Source organism: Anoplopoma fimbria, chromosome 18 (genome assembly GCF_027596085.1).
Source record: "Anoplopoma fimbria isolate UVic2021 breed Golden Eagle Sablefish chromosome 18, Afim_UVic_2022, whole genome shotgun sequence".
In the NCBI taxonomy this organism is placed as follows: Eukaryota; Metazoa; Chordata; class Actinopteri; order Perciformes; family Anoplopomatidae; genus Anoplopoma; species Anoplopoma fimbria.
This window is the reverse complement of record NC_072466.1, coordinates 1768857-1785987: the sequence shown is the minus strand read 5'-3', so window position 1 is coordinate 1785987 and position 17131 is coordinate 1768857. Positions and strand designations below refer to the sequence as shown.

General features: G+C 39.2%; 1 protein-coding gene across 1 annotated transcript in view; it reads right to left on the bottom strand.

The window, feature by feature from the left end:
• The window catches only part of col12a1b (collagen, type XII, alpha 1b), a 123389-nt gene that overhangs the window by 61648 nt on the left and 44610 nt on the right, over nucleotides 1-17131 (bottom strand). The window contains 9 exon segments of the mRNA XM_054617961.1: nucleotides 3377-3506; nucleotides 6891-7030; nucleotides 8666-8798; nucleotides 10346-10485; nucleotides 11250-11379; nucleotides 13816-13952; nucleotides 15203-15332; nucleotides 15546-15691; nucleotides 16817-16946. Of these exon segments, the coding sequence (XP_054473936.1) occupies nucleotides 3377-3506; nucleotides 6891-7030; nucleotides 8666-8798; nucleotides 10346-10485; nucleotides 11250-11379; nucleotides 13816-13952; nucleotides 15203-15332; nucleotides 15546-15691; nucleotides 16817-16946 (1216 nt within the window).

Below are 17131 nucleotides of genomic sequence, written 5' to 3'. Positions count from 1 at the left end.
ACTGCTGTTTTTGTGCTGATGTTTTTAATTGAAAATAACAGTAAAAAATAAAACAAAATTACATTTATAAACAACTAAAATATGTATGCAATTGATAAAAAAAATAAAAAATTTGTTTTTAAGATGAAATTTTTATGTTGTCTGTATGTGACTTTTTTCCATTTTCTGTATAAAAACTGTAAGATTTTGTAAAATGTAATCATAAATAACTAACTCAAATAATTTCATTATTCCGTTATTTCAGGATGTTTGTTGTTTTTCCTCTGAACTGGAGAAACAAAATAAGAAACCAGATCAATAGCATTCAAACTCTGCTAAAGACTTTATAAGTTCCTCTGTGAAATGTATTTTTGGTAAAAAGTAATGTCATCGGCGTATGACAAATGTAGCGGTTTCAAAACAGACAAATCCTCAGTCAGTTGTTATTTCACGGCTCTTTATAGTCTTTATAGTAACAGGATTTACGCGTACTTATTCTCTCCAGAAATATAAACCAGACATTTTCAACATGCCAGGCGGCGATGACGGATGCTCTCTTGCAAGAAGGATTTAGGAGCTATTGTGTGGCGTGCCGGGATTATCCCGTCAAAAAGCATGACATCACCAAATCCCTGCTGAGCGCTTTGATCGCCTTGCTTCTTCTGAAGAATTCAAACAAAGTCTTACAGCTTTTTTTTTTTAAGCGTCCGCTGCAAAACCAGTTACATTTTAAGATGCAGTGCTTGAACAACCAGGATTATTTTTGGGGGGGTATATTCTCTTAACGTTTTGACGCAAGCATTAAACTTTTCTTACCTCTAACTTCATTCCTCCATCTGCAGGAACGTAGATCACTTTGTAGCCCTGAACGTTGCCGTCAGCAGGATTCCAGTTCACGGTGAGCGAGGTGAAGGTCGGGTTGGTCACCCTCATGTTGCCCACTCCGGACAAAGGCACTGGGAGAGGGAAGACCAATCGTAGTTTAAATTATTGTTGGCAAACTATATTTCTAAAATATATTAAAATAAAAAGAAACTTACGTGTCTTTCCGTTCTCTGACTGGCGTTTTCCCTCCCTGGCTGGGTAGACCGGTAACACCGACACTGTGTACGGCGTGTCGGGCATCAAGTTCCTGAGGATGATGTTGGTGGTTCCTGCAGGAACTTGTTCCTGTTTACAGAGATGGATAACATTAAGTCATTTACATGGTTGGTGTTCTAACTGGCTGACTGGATTGTTTTAGTCCTCGGAGGTTGTGAAAAAGAGTCTCACCATCTCCTCTAGGCCACCAGCAGCCGGCACATAGAAGACCTTGTAAAGACGAACGGCTCCGTCAGCCGGGTCCCACTTCACAGCCAGAGAGGTCATGGTGGGGTCCACCACCCGAAGGTTCTTCACTCCTCCCAGTGGTCCTGAACAAGAAGATCGGGTCGGGTTAGTCAAAAGGTTTTAGGAGAGTATTTTAATATTTAGCGAATAAACCAATCTGTTTTTATCATGACTGAATTACGTTTTAGTGGTTGTCTGTGTACCAGCTGCCAGCTATTAGAGTTACTGAGTCAGGGAGGAAGTAAAAGACTAGTGATTGATTTAGTGTTTGATTTTGATTAATTTAAAAGCCTTAACATAAAAACAAATGTAGATATTAGATCAATGGTTTCCTTTGTTTTCATCTCAGTAATTCTGTTTACTTCTGCGAGTATCAAACTTCCATCATCATCATAAATATATAGCTTAGATTAATTCAGTTTAAGTTCAACTAAAACAAACTTAAATAAAAACTTCAGTCAGTTTAATTCAACTCATCAAACTAAAGTTAGCTTGACTTGATTTAAGTTAACTCAATTAAACTCAAATTAACTTGGCTCCAGTTAACTTAACACAGGTTAACTTAAGTTTGCTCAGCTCAAGTTAACTTGATTAAAGTTAAGTTGGCTAAATTTGAGCTACTTAAATCATCTCGATTCAAACTAACTAATTTTTTTGTTTCAGCTTTTTCGTTTCCAAACATTATTTAACACCTTTGGAAGGAATTTACCTTTTCTTCAGAATAAAGACTTTTTTGTATGTATAATATTTTTTGTATGTTTATTTATATGGACAACCCAATAATTCCTTGTCAGATGCTGCATCTAAAGGGACTTTATTAAACTGGTTGAACTTTAGTGTATGTAAGTGTTCAGTCTTACTCGTCTTTCCGTTCTCAGACATTGTTTTTCCGTCCCCGACAGCGTAAACGGGCACCAGAGAGACGGCGTAGAGGGTGTCGGGCTGCAGGCCTCTCAGGATGGTGTTGGTTGTTCCTGCAGACACTGTTTCCTGAGATCAACAACAAATCACACCAATTAGCTGCCTCCAAACCCAGACAGAGAAACGAGCCACTAGAAATAACGATGGAAGGTTAAGTGTTAAGAATGGCAGCATCGGCAGTTTTAAGTGTGCCTTTGAGCAATGCAGTTAACCCCCAGTTAATCCCCCAAACTCTGCAGTCCAGCTATGCTTTAACTGGTTGTAGTGGCCTGAGGGCTGTTTGACTTTAGCCGAATAAAAACTGCTGTGACATATCACATTAAATTAGCTGTTCAAAACCGCGCGGTGCCAGCCGACAGGAAGTGATCCTACCAGTCCTACCATGCTCTCGGCTCCTCCGGCGGCGGGAACATAAATGACTTTGTACTCCTTCACTCGGCCCTCTGCGGCCTCCCAGCGCACATTCAGCGTGGTCATGCTGGGGTTCAACACCTGCAGGTTCCTCACTCCACCCAGAGGCTCTGAAGATGTAGAAATACAGGTGTGTCGTCAGCAGAGAGTCGGATAATTTATTGCATTCACTGAACTGCACTGAAGTACTGCTACTACACTTTAATACATCTATTTCGGCAGATTCTCTCTTGTAGGATATATACAATATATTGTCTATATATTTATTTTTACTGGGTTTTAAAGGCTGCATAACAGTATATTGATGTATCTTTCTAAACTAAAAAGATCGTTCTAGCTTTTTTATTATATGCCGTTGCCCACTTAGTCATTAAATCCACATTACTGATGATTATTTATCCAAAGTCTCAAAATCTCATCGTGTAATATTTTGTGGAATCACCAATGGTGAACGATAACTAAAAACTAAATAAACTACATACTAAAAAAAAAATCTGCGTCTTTGTTTAAATCTAAATTAATCTGAAAAATTCGAAACCAAATTTGGTTTGAAAATATTTGAAAATGTCAATTTAAAAATCAAATAAAAAGAAAGCAAAAGAAAAAGATTAAGAAAGAAAATAATAACTTTTGGTCACGTGATTGATAAGAAATGTTTGAACTAAAAAAAAAGAAGCAAAGAAGCAGCGACTGCAGCACAGTGAGAACTACATTCTTTATGAAGTCCAACTCTTACTGGTTTGTCCTTCGCCACTGATGTCTCTGCTGACGCCGGTGGGATAAACGGCGGCCACGGAGACGGAGTACTTGGTGTCGGGCTCCAGCTTCTGCAGGATGACGCCGGTCTTCTTCCCTCCGACCTGCGTCTGTTCACAGGAAACACATCGGCAGTGAGGAACGTTTCTACTCTTCAGAGCGACACAGAAGTTTTATTAAAACAAACGATCAAATAAAAGCTGTAATTACTGTTTTTGTGAATGGAGTCTTGTGGCTTTGAAGTGAGCATATTTGTGCTGGTACTCCTGTTTGTTTCTACTGCAGTTAAACACTGACTTTGGAGAAGAACCTCATACAAACACACTTCTAAACATCACTACTGTCCCTTTCATGTCTCTAAAGCTGTAATCACTTATCCATGTTGTCATCGCTCAGTCTTCCATAAACTAAACTGAAACTCTGAAATGCACAATAATCTCAGTGTGTCGTGTTTTGGAGACTGAGGGCAAAATGTCAGCAAACTATTTACACGATTGAAACATAATTAAGTAAAATTTCTCTTAAAGTGAATCCAATTAGGCCTTTTGGGAGAAAACAACTCTGCATTATATCATGAAATGTATGCGTCACTGTAAACACATTCATAGAGGGTGTAAACAGTTTCCAAGACAGATGCCATGATGTCACATTTACATCAGAATTTCAGGTATTTGGCTGAATTTTGTGGCTCAAACTTGTGACATTTTGTTTACAGGATGATCTTTTAATCATGACATAACTGAGCTGCTTCATGACACTTAATTCATCACAGAAGTCATATCATTATACAACTATGCAATATGTCTATTTATTTTGCACTTATTCTATATATGTAAAAAGAAAATCTAGGCAAAATTTTCATTATTCTTCACTCAAATTAAAGAAACATCTTTTGAGCTCAAGAACTTTTAAAGATTTATTTTTTCTTTAAATATTTTTGTTGGATAACTTTGTTTTGCTCTCAGTTTTAACTGATCTCAATACAACAGGATTTTTTTTTTTATTGTTACTTTTAACTAATAAATTGTAGTTGAAAATCCATTCTGCTGTTATTCCCATTTTAAAAATGACGATTCAAATATATATTATATAATATATATATATATATATATATATATATATTACTTCTTGGAACAAGGAAGAAACCATTAAAATTGGGAGTGGATCAGAGTCACTGGGCGGGTACAGGCATTATTCTTCACTTGGTGGAAGTCTGCGCTCTCCGAGTCGTTCTTCCAGTATGATTTATTCCCCAGTGAGTTAAAGGAAGACCACCTCATTCTCCAGCTGTCGTTCTTCTCCACTGCAGTATTTCACTATATATATATATAATACCGCACAGAAGTGGACCTTTAAAACAGTAGTTTTCCATTATCTTTATATCGTTTTTTAGAGCAGTGAGGAAACCCTGAGATCATCCGGCACAAACAAACATCCCGTCTAGTTTCACATGACACGAGTCCAGATGCTCTCAGTCTTCTGGTGTACACACATCTGACGCGGTGAGGGGATCACAGATCCATTAGACGTGACACCATTCCCCTCTGACACTTTGTTTGGGTAAAACGCTGTCATAACATCTCAAGAGACACAATAAAAAAATCTCTATCTCACTGAAATTCTTTTCATGCAGCCCACACAGTTTTCCTTTCAACTTATTTCCTGAGCTAATCACCGCAGAGTCACCGTGCAGGAATGCAAGCTCGATGGCCGAACGTAGAGGAGTCTTCTAACCGCACATCGCTGTCGTAAAGCATTCAAATATGAAGAAGGAGCTTGGTGAGAAATCTGACCTCCTTCAGGACGTCTTTGTGCATCTCAATTGTCCAGATTATAAGTCCTACTTGTTCTGTAAATGCAAAGTTTTGGGCAAAATTTGATCTCTGATTTGACTCGATGACAACGATCATGTTTGAAGGTTATTTCAAATCTTATTTCTAAGGAAATATATGTTTTGCTTTTATTATAATGTTGTCCATTTCCTCTTGAGACTCTACTTCTACTTTACCACAATATTTCCATTTTGGTAGTCTTTCCACCTCTAATTCTTTGGGTCTCAGAGGAAATAATTAAAAAAAAAAAAATTTCTCCACCACATTTCTCCAACAATTGGAAGATTTCTCATTCATCACAAGATAAATGTTGTTGGTTGGAGAGGTCTATTTGTCTTTTTTTGGGTAAATGATTAAGTCTTTGTGCAGCCATGTAATATAACAGCTGTTTTAATAAACTCAGAACTCAGGGCAAATACGAATTGTCTTTGTTGTTTGCTTTTGTTGTGGGCTTTAACTCAAAAAAGCAACTTTGCAGACTGAGTCTGACTGTTTTTAAAACAATGTTTACCTATAAAGCAAACACACACACTTGTCTTTCATTTTAAAACATTTTCTAGAGGATATGAAGCCAACATCTCAGGCAAAAGTTAAATATTGTGAGTTTTGGCAGCAAAAAAGCTTAATTTGTCCAAGAAGAAGAAAAATAATGGGAATCCCCAACAGTGGAGACACAAGAGAACTTCTTCCATCTCTGGTGTTCTGTGTGATGAATACTAACGGTGTTTATTCAACTTTTTGTTTGCACTCATCTCTAAATAACTCAAACATTCCTATCTTAAAATGATGTATTCTATCAAACCACATGAGGATGACGCAGCATTTCATTTTAAATCATTTTAGCTTCTTTTCCTGCAGAGTTTTATGACTCTTTTTCAGTTTTGGACATCCTGACAGAGTTTCTCTAGAGGCAGAGAAGACTTCAAACAGTTCATAATTGATTTGGTTCTATATGTGCGCTGGGAGTTGTCTTACAAAATTCTTGACAGATTTAAAGCTCCCCATCACATTGAGACATCCATCAGTCTGTCATGTTGGAGATGTTCCCGGTTTTCAATAAGCATCACAGCAGGCACCACCACACCCCGAAAAGAGACCAACAAAACCTCAGAATTAAGAACTGTATCCGGAAAATCAACCCTAAATAGGAATTCAGTCGTATTGTTCCTCTAATCCTGTACAAACACATGATACCCAGGGTTCCTTCACAGCCATGTGTTAATGGGAGAGAGGGATTTGTTTTCTGGTAAACCTCACATTTTTTACGAAACAGTCCTTCAGCTAAAGGGTGTAAAAAGTTAGATAAACATGTTAGAAATCTCAGCAGTCGCTCTATTGTTCAACGCCAGTGGAGCAGCTCCAGCTCTAGTCTCTGGATAAAATGAAGAGCCAAGTGGTTATGTGTGTGTGTTTTGGATGACAGTATTTTATGAGAATTCTACTCCATTCACATTAGATTTATGGTTTGAATATACAAAAAAACGATGTTTTAATCAAATATTCTGCCTTGAAAGATTGTATTTTTCAGGAGACTCTGTTATAGCTAAAATGATGAATGCACCATATTGAAATTGTGTATGCTGATGACAGCACTGTGTTTACATCCCCCAAAAATGAGCGTGACGTAAGTTAAAAACAATGTTGAATGAGCAGTGAACTCACTGAGAGAGGCTCGCCTCCACCGATGGGATTGTAAGTGATCTTGTAGTTCTGGACAGCGCCGGGGGCGGCGTCCCACTTCAGCGCCAGCGTGGACGTGGTGGCGTTGAAAACCCTCAAGTTGCGAGGAGGCTGAGCTGGCACTGGGAGCACACAGATAAAACCAGTGAGATAAACAGAAAGACCAGTGCATACTTAGATGGATTAGCGATGGTGATGATGATGATTGTGAGGATGATGATGATGGAGGTGATGGTGATGCTCCAACAATCTAGCAGGTTACAAAAAGCAGTCAGTTTTAGGAAAGAAGCAGCAAAACAGGAGCAGCAGTGTGAAGCTGGAGGTCAGCAACTTCTCATTCAAATCTTTTATCTCAACATCAATGGTGGTGGAGGAACTATAACATATTTAGGGATTATAGGGATAACAAGAAATGTTGGGGTTTCTAACATAAGAATAGCACATTTTGTAAATATTTCAAACAAAATTGAGTTGTTTTATTCATAAGGGAGCACTAATTGATAATGTTGTTGTAGAAAATACATCCAAGGGGAAAATACAGCAAATTTTGGTATCATACCAAATAAATTTGAATAGGCGGTAAAGCAAATGTTGGAATCATAATAAATGAAATAAGGTTCATTGTTACAATTTTTTATTTTGGTGACAGGGTCTTGAAAAACAATCTACTTGTTGAATAAGGAGTTCACTGAGCCTCACCCCCACAGCAGAAACACTGCACAATAATGCAAAAACATGCAACATCATTAATGCGATGACTGAGGTGAACTCTGATGAAGGATGACGTGATGACGTGACTGTGACAACAGAAATGTTATGATGAAGACGAGATGGTGACGGATGGGGAACAGAAACAAAATGACTGACGGTGGAATTAAAACAATCACATGGATGGAGGTCTGTGGAGGACGACACGACTGCATTTAAAGTTCTGACTCTACGTTCACACCACAATCCACTGTTACGTCTACCGAGAGCAAAATCCCGGAAAAATAACCAGCAAACATGGATTCTTATAAACTTTGTTTAAGCCAAATGATGGAAACAGAGAACCTTGATGTTCAGTGTTCAGATAAGAATGTTGTGTCCCAAACACTCAACAAACACATTGAAATAGTTTGTGTGGCTTCATGAAAATGTTTTGATAAATGCTTTAGTTTTTAACATTTAAAACATTGACTACAAAATTCTGTAGCAGTAATAATATTGCTGCAGTAGCTAGCTAACAAACTAGTGCTGCCTATAGTGGTCATTTTAAATTTAGATTAATTGTTCAGCCCTTCTGTTAATAAAAAATCAAAAAATAAAAAAAACACTCATTTAAAACAGTGGATAAACTGCTGAGTAAAACTATTTTTGAGATTTACAATTTAACCAACAGATACAAGTGCTTCCTGTCTTCATGGTCAGGTACTATTCAGCTTAACCTACAGTAGAGTTGGCAACAAAATAATTAAAAGATAAAAAGGAAGCTGTGAACAGACTGAGTTGCTTGTGGTATGAACGCAAAGAGAAGCACTGAAATGCACATTTCATGCAGTTAAGAAAGAAAACGTGTGCTTCTGTTAACACTGTCCCGTTTGGTTCACATTACAATGAAATGGAACCTGTCCTCTTATGACATACCATCTGGAGCCTTTAACACTAGAGAGAGACGTCGAGAAAACAACATTGTTAACATTATTTCAAAGTGATTAACATCAGTGAGTGTAAAATGCTTGTTTTGAGGGAGCTGGTGGGGCGATGTGGATGCTTACGTGTGCGCTCGCTTCCCATCAGGTCCTCGCTCTCTGACTCGTCGGGGTAGATGGCCGTGACGGTGACGGAGTATTCGGTGTCGGGATCCAAGTCCGGCAAGACGTGGGTGGTCTCGTCGCTGTTCAGGATGGCCTGGTGACGGAGAAACAATAGTGATTGTTTTTTTTAAATATATGCATCCGTTGATTGAAATTCCTGACTGCTAAACAAGGATACTAAAAAAAAAAATCCTACCCTGCACGGCTTTTCAGCCAAATTTCACCCCTGAAACTAGAAGCTTTTAGCAGCACTCCCATCGGCCAAGAAAGTAAGTCTAATAATTTGGAAATTTGGAGTTGAAGTAAGACTGTAATAAACAACCTGGTATGGATTTCCTTCACACATGTTTGTGCTGAAGTTTATGCTAGCTTGGGAAGCAAAACGTGGCCAAAATATAACAAGAAAACAAAGAGAGCATTATTGTTGCTTCAGCTCAACTGGATTTTTTAGACTTAAGTCTTGGCGAACGCGGTTTTGTGAGGCATGACAGTTTAAGTGATTCATGAAACCACAATGGATCATTCCTAAGATCTTCTTTTACTTCAGTAAAAGGAAAAAGCCGGGTTTCATAATCAACTACATGTTAAAGAGGATGGACGGTTTGAAACCGGCTAGTTCAGAAAGGTGGATCTGTACCTGCAGGTGAGCTAGAATGATCTTAGCCTGAACTCAGCTACAGTTTTTAATCTGAGGAGTAAAATACTTTGTAAAAAAAAATCTTCAACGTTGGTTGAGTCAACTCAAAGCAGATGTTTAGTGTCGATGCAGACAGAAGAAGCTGTCCAAGTAAAGCTCGTTTGCATATTTCAAGAGGAAGAACTTGGCTGAGTGTTTATCCAGCTGCTGGAGATGCATTTTTGTAAAACAAAGAGAAAAGTAAAGGGGACAAAACTAATGAAATCTGGATTCAAGTCAAGATGCCAGACGTGTTAAAAAAACGTGTCTTTGTCCATCTCAGTTTCCTCTTAAGTCTCTTTCACACATACAATAGTTTCCTGGTTTCATGGCTTTGCAATGCTGGAACATGTGACACTTATGGATGCCAACCGCCATAAATTATTATTTTGAGGAACATGACATATGAGGAGATGTTTTTGTCTGGTGTCTCTTGATAAAAGGAGCTTGTTTGCAAACAGACAACTTATATTCCTTGTTAGTTTTTAGGTCATCTGCGAATGCATTGCCGTAAATTGTAAACCGCAAACAAGTAGCAGATTTAAATACACCGTCAGTGGAGTCTATGATTGTCATAATTCCAGCTTTAGAGGTTGAAGGGTTTAGTTCAAAGCTCCTGAAGAATTTAAGCATTTCCTTAAAGTTTAAAACAGTTCTTTACTTTTTAAATGTATCACCAATGTTTATCAGAAATTATTTTACACTGACTAGGAATAAGCAAACAGAAAAGTCCTAAAAAACTACATGGTCAATGTTTGCACTCCTAAGACTTGATGGCACTATGCTGTCATGTTGTGATGACACTAGCAAAGTCATTAAAGTGGACAAAATGTTCACTGTGATGATTGTTGAGCTGAGTAGAAAACATCTATTAAGCTGTACCTTGTGAATAATAGTTATAAAACATTTGGTCTTCAAAAAGCTAAACATGAGTTCAGAGTGAATGTGTAAAACCTGAGACTTACAAACTGAGGGTTCTGCTCCCCCTTCTTGGTCCAGCCGATGCGGTAGAGGGCCACGTCCGGGGCCCCGTGCTCCCAGGTGGCCTTGAACGAGGTCTGGGTCACCTCAGAGAACTGCAGGTTCTTGGGAGCAGGAACCACATCTGTTCACACGGACAGAGACGAGGTCACCAAAGAGGTCAGTAGAGCTGAATGCACCGCGTAGGCCAATCATTTGTGTGTGTGTGTGTGTTGGAGTGTGTGTGTGTGTGTGTGTGTGTGTGTGTGTGTGTGTGTGTGTGTGTGTGTGTGTGTGTGTGTGTGTGTGTGTGTGTGTGTGTGTGTTGGAGTGTATGTGCGGTCTTGGACTGCTATCTTTGGGAGGACCAGATTTTAGACCTTGACAGTGAGGACACTTTATTTGGCCGTCCTTTCCTAAAAACTTGGTTTAAGGCAAAGGGTTGCATATTTTGTTTCACTTCATCTATTCAGCCTCAAGTTGTGGTCATGGTAGATCATTTCTGGTTGGGATGGGGGGTATTTTATAATGTTTTGCCTCAAACAATTAGTAGCAACTTAGATTACTCCATTGTTTGGGGTGTTGCCGATAATTTGCAACTTGAGTAATAAGTTGTTTAATTATGTTTTCAAATAAGCAACCAGTCACAAGGACATCACAGTGAAATGTTGAGGCTACAGCTTCATCAGAAAAATAAACTGAAACAAAGCTTAAAAAACTGTGATATGTCATCAAAAACATTTTATTCTACTTGTCTGTAAGAATGTGAATAGCTTAATATATATAGCACCTAGAGCCTCCATTGTTTCCAACATTGGTAACATTGGTAACACTGGTGGACACTTGTTGGATCGATAGATTCCATTGTTTTCAATTTTGTTTAAAATAAATGATCAAAGAGATTCAGACCTGTGACGGCGTTTCCGAGCATCGGGACTCCGGGTCCCTCATCGTAGAACGGGTTGACGCTCACGTCGTACTCGGTCTGGGAGATGAGACTCGACAGGTCCAGCGTGGTGATGTCGCCGTTGACATCGACCTGCCGGTCACAAATGTTGCATTTTCAACCTCAATAAATTCTGCTCAATCCTCCAATTTTGTTATTTAAATCATCGTTAAAAATGTTCTTAATGTGCATCACAACAAACACAGTGGCAGCCAGAATTCAGATTCATGACCGCCACACTATTTTTGAAATGTTTCTTATGTGAGCTGAAGAGCTTGGAACTAGGGTTATAAGTGTAACTAATAAAAAGGATGAGAAAAAATGTGCACAAATCTAAACACCAACCATTGAAATGTATTTTCATGTTATGTGATTCTACCTGATTTCCAAACTTGCCAGGCATTTAAAACTCTTAAAACGTTTTCTTTATGGACGAAGCTCCAGAAGAGCTACTAAATGGACCGTGAGGTGAAATTATTTACTGCTCCCTTATAAGCTAGATGTCGCTTGGCAATAAAGCAAGTGGGAGGAATTTTGAGGTAGAGAAACTATGATTAATGATATTTAAAACAGAAAATCTGAGAAAAAAATGTTTTTTGATGTTGATTCAGAGTTTTTTTTGTGAAACCAAAATATTCACTAAGATAAGAAGCCAGAGATAAAAAATTGGAATATTTTTACGGTCAGAGAATATCAAGGCGAAGCTTTGGCGTATAAAACGCTGAGTAATGTCTCCTCAGTGGAGTTTTCCATTTCATGGGGGAGCTTAGTAAAGTAAGCAGCAGTGGAGAGAAAAAACGTCTTTGGGCATTAATCCAAAGTGTGGTCTTCTTCTAGAGAGACAAGAAGTCTTCAGCGGTAATCCTAAAGAGGAGTCGAGCTGCAGAGTGTCATCCATCAGAGCTTTTTCTGGAAACGTCTCTCGGCGGGGGTCCACCTCCGTCTGCCGCTTCATCCCGGACAGTTTGTCCTCTGCCGACATCCAAGTGAGAAATGATGAAGACAGAGGGATGCTGGGTCGATCCAGCAGGAGATCCTCTGCCAGCAGACTGCTCTTCTCATAAAGATCGTCCAACAAAGCGAAGCTGAGAAGCCAGCTTTAACTCTGGACTCGGTCATGACTTCCTGGTCTCTCTCCCAGAACGAAAGCATCACTGCAGACTAAAGCTTCGGACTGATAAAGCTCTCGGCCAGGTTTAAGTGTTGAATTTATAAACAATTTTCAAGTCTTGCAGCGTCTGATATCTGCCGATAGAAACGGTCCTACACATTCAAACTGATCTAGACTTGTTTAAACTGATTTTGCTCGTGATTTAAAAACAAACAAAACCTACACAATCACTGCAAAAGATTTTTCTGCAACTCTACAAATCTTTCATAACCCTTGGAAGCAAATGGAGGGTTTTATGATGCCAGAATGGAGCCTGGGAAATGTTTAAAGTTCCTCTTTTTGCACTGATTAAACCCAAAAAAACACTATTTAGAAGTTTAAAATGTCTTAGATGAGATTCTACACCTTTGGCTCATTTAATATGTGTCTCTACAGGAATATGCAAATTAGTCTGACTGAAACGTAGCGGTTGACCGACATGTTGGCTCGTACCCGCTGTGATAAATTGATGGCAAAACCCAGCTGTTTTTCTGGAACAGTTTTCAAAACTTTTTTTTCTTTGGAGGTTTGGCTTCTCCACTGATCCAAGCAGTTTTTTCCACTTTTCCAACTCTTCAAATACCGACGTTTGGTCAGTTCCCCTCGGCATCAGAGATCGACGTGCTAGGCACCGGTCTAACGTTAGTCTTTAAACGGGTTGGGACGGATCGTTTCATGCATAGCGTCCTTTCAAAATAACTTTCTGTCTTTACAGAAAGTTTGGTTAAGCCAACTCAGGTGATCAAAAATGTGACTTTTAGTTCAAGAATGTGTTGCTGACACCCCTCGTTTCACCGTAGCATTATGCTAACGATATGCAAAGCCCCTTTGCTCGCAATATGTCTTAAAGAACATAAAAACACGTTAACGAGGTTTAAAACTAGATTTTTCATTGGAGACGGTTAGACTGAATGCTGTAAGGCCCCAATTAATCAAAACCATGGACATTTTTAATGGTTACTCTCCAATGTATCTGCAAATTACAATTATCTTCACAAGCAACTAATGCTTTTATTATTTTTTCTGATTTCTAATTGGGAAAAAATCTCCAAAACACAAATCATGCTCCATTTAAACTCAGAGAAAACAAAAAAAGGAGCAAAATCCTCATATTTAGGAAGCTGAAACCAGAGAGTATTTGTTTTTTTTGCTTAAAAGAAGATGTATTGTCAACTGAATGAACAGTTTACTAATCCTTTCACATAAACCACTACTGCACTTTTAATTAAATGAAAGGTTAAACAGTTTTTTGCATTTTATATTAGCATTCACCATCTTTGGTTTGTTCAAATTCTTCCTTTAACCTTTAATCTAAACGTGTATTTTGACGTCCTCCTGTACTGGAGGACACATTCAGAAGACGAATAGCTCCTCTTTACCTCCTTCAGGTCTCCCTCAGCTGGTTTGTAGGCGATCGTGTACTTGCGGACGGCTCCGGGAGCAGCGTCCCAGTTGAGCTTCATGGTGCTGTGGGTAACGTCGCTGACCCTCAGGACTCCGGCAGGAAGAACAGGCACTGAGGGAGGACAGGGTGAGGACATCCAGTCAAACAGGCATCAAGACTGAAGTGTAACAACGTTTACCATCCCAGCATCGATTGTGAAGACATTTAAGAGATGCTGACTGACGGAAGAGCTGAAAAACAGACATCTGTTCTCAATCCAAAACATAAACTCCAGGATGTGATGGATGTGATCCAGCTCTTAAAAAAACAACTGCTACATTCTGTTAAACTTCTTATCTTCTCTAATAACGTTTTTTAAGGGTGACGTTATCTTTCAAACATAATGCAGCGAATGTAACATTTGTGAGAAGACGTTTTCAAATACTTTTTAACATTCCTTAATAATTATTGTGTTGTAGCTCCAGAAATAATTTCCTGAAGCATCACTATCACTTAAGCTCCTTTTACAACGATGACTAGGAGGAACTTATTGTGATTTGACTTCAGGGATCAGCTTTAGTTTAACTTCTGGGGACATTTTACCAACTTACCTCCTAAAAAATATGATGTTTTTGAACTGGCTTGTAAAGGCATAGTTGAGTCTTTTATCTTATCATTTCTCTTCCTTTTCTGGTCAGGAGATGTTTTTTTTGCTCTAACCAATAAGTAGTGAGTGACGAATCTTTCCCGCCAACATCTTTTCACATTCAACACAGAAGCAACTTTTTCAAAAAGGTTGAAGAAGTACGTTGATGTACGTATGTTATTTCTTTAAGTCGTCTTATTACACGTGTGGTGATCTCCTCTACGCTTCTCACCATTTTTATGTTTTTCATGCTCGTGTCTGGATCGTAACCCTAGATCTACGAGTCTCGCAAGAGTTTTCACAAATTTGGGCTGATCATGTAGACACAAGCCTTTTTAACTGATGCAGTTAAGTAGCTATGTAGGAAAAGGCTTTGTTGTTTAGTCGACTGTTTCTCCCACCAGTGAAATGTTTGAATTGCTGAAGTTGTGGTTGTCATTTAGAGACTTAAAGTTTATGTTCAGAGACGTGGAGAATCTTTGACAAGAAGCTCTGAAGCTGCTCTGGAGGATTTTGCTGGAACAATATCTGAGGTAGGATTATGCTGCGGAGTGATTGTTATGGAGTTTTAAGTATTTTGATACTTTTTCCATCATGAAAAGTTGTTGCTCTCATTTCAAACCGAGCTTCAGTGTCACGTTACGTTTCCAGTGAAACTGTGGTTCTTTTGCTTTGACAGCCGAGGACTATTTCTGTCTGCAGAGGACCAAAAACTCATCAGTCAAACAGGACTTACAGGTGACTCCTCTCCCCTCCAGAGGCAGGCTGGTAGCCTCTCCATGCAGCGCATACAGAGAGATGGAGTACTGAGTGTTGGGGATCAGCTGCATCAGCTGGACGTCAGTTACATCTCCTCCAACACGAATCTGCAGACGGACAGACGGCAAAGACAGCATTTATTTTATTCTTTTCTCTTTAAAATGAAACTGCAAACTTCTGCATTGTTCCGTTTATATCAGCAGAAGCTTCTGGATTTTAAAATCAATGTGGAAACGCTAGGCACACTAATCCAGATGTGTGAGTTGGTATCTGCTCCCACAGGGAAGCCGTTACAAAGCCAAAGGTAGGCGTTACGTTACCTCGTTCTCCTGCTGAGGCTCGGTGGCGTTGATGGATCGGTACAGCATCATGTAGCCGGTGGCTCCGTCCGCCTCGACCCATCTCACCCTCATGGTGGTGGAGGTCTCGTCGTAAACGTTCATGTTGGTCGGTGTTGACAGCGGCACTGAGAGGACGGAGACACACAGTCAGAGGGAGGATCACAATAACACAGATGTTTGAATGATGTGAATTCAATGCTTTTATGAATTGTCTGAAGAAGACTTAGAGCAGCAATCATCTTTCCTTTGGACCAAATGAATGAATCATTTGTTTTATTTTTAATATTTGGAGGAGTTTCTTTGGCCAGAAAAAAGGATAATGATACAAACAGTCAACAACAAGGTCATATCTTAAAAAAAACCATAACGTCCCAAAGAGATCATGAATTTTTTCATGTGCAGAATATTTGGTATCACGTGTGATTTTTTCCAGAGTTTTTTTTTTTAATTAGACAGCAATTAAGGCCTTATTTTTCGGCCTTTATTGGTTTTAAATAATACATTGAGAGTTTTTAAAGATATGCAGGAACCCTCAAACTGTAAAAAATAAGTTTAACACAGAAAATGTTTGATTCTTTTTGCTCTTTAAGAGTGTAGCTTTCTTCTGAATTTTCAAGGACACCTCCATCAAAAACCTGGCACCACCAGCCTGCAGCCTTTACAGGCTTCATGTTTGAGTCCCACTGACAGACTCCAGACGGAGCTTTCAGGAGGACATCATGATCTGAACGGAGTGTTGCTTTAAAAGAAATGACAGCAGATGAAGCCACAGAGATGTAACAGCTGCTGGTGCCATCCAACAACGATCACTCATTGTTTTATGACAGCAGGAAATAAAAGCACTGAGAGTCGTGCACTTAACACGTTCAATTATATCAGTTTATTTCATATATATATATATATATATATATAGACGCAAAGAAACGTATGGCTTTATAGCTCAAAGTGATTCCCACTTGACCCACCGCAGACTAACACCAGCTCACACCATTGCATCATGGGACGTTGTGTTTGTCTTTTTCCGCATCATATCAGATGCTAAATATATACGTCACGTAAACAGAGAGCGGATTGCAGAGAAAAAAATGTGAGCATGTGAAATAAAGATCAGAGAATTCAAGTTGTTTATCAGTAAACAAAACAAAAGAAAGGTTTTTCCCACAACAGAGCGATGAAGCTGTCCGCCGTCAAAGCTCCTCTTGGGAACTTCTCTCATGAGACAAAGAGGAACAAAAAGAGGAAACACTTACAGGTGGTCTCGGTGCCCTTCAGAGGCTCGCTGCTCTGCTCGTCGACGATGGAGTAAACGTTGACCAGATACTCAGTCAGAGGGTTCAGGCCTTCCAGCACCGCCGTGTTCACCGAGCCGTCGATCAGCATCTGAAACGATAAAAGGAGCGGTTATTACAGGAGACCTCACTCCGAGGCTTTTTCTACATGATAAACATTTCAAAATATCAGGAAGTGGCAGCAGAAGTCTCAGAAACGTACTGTACTAACGTAAAGTACATGTGTGGTGTCAAAAAACTAAAATAAGTGGGACATTGATGCTGTCCTATACAAAA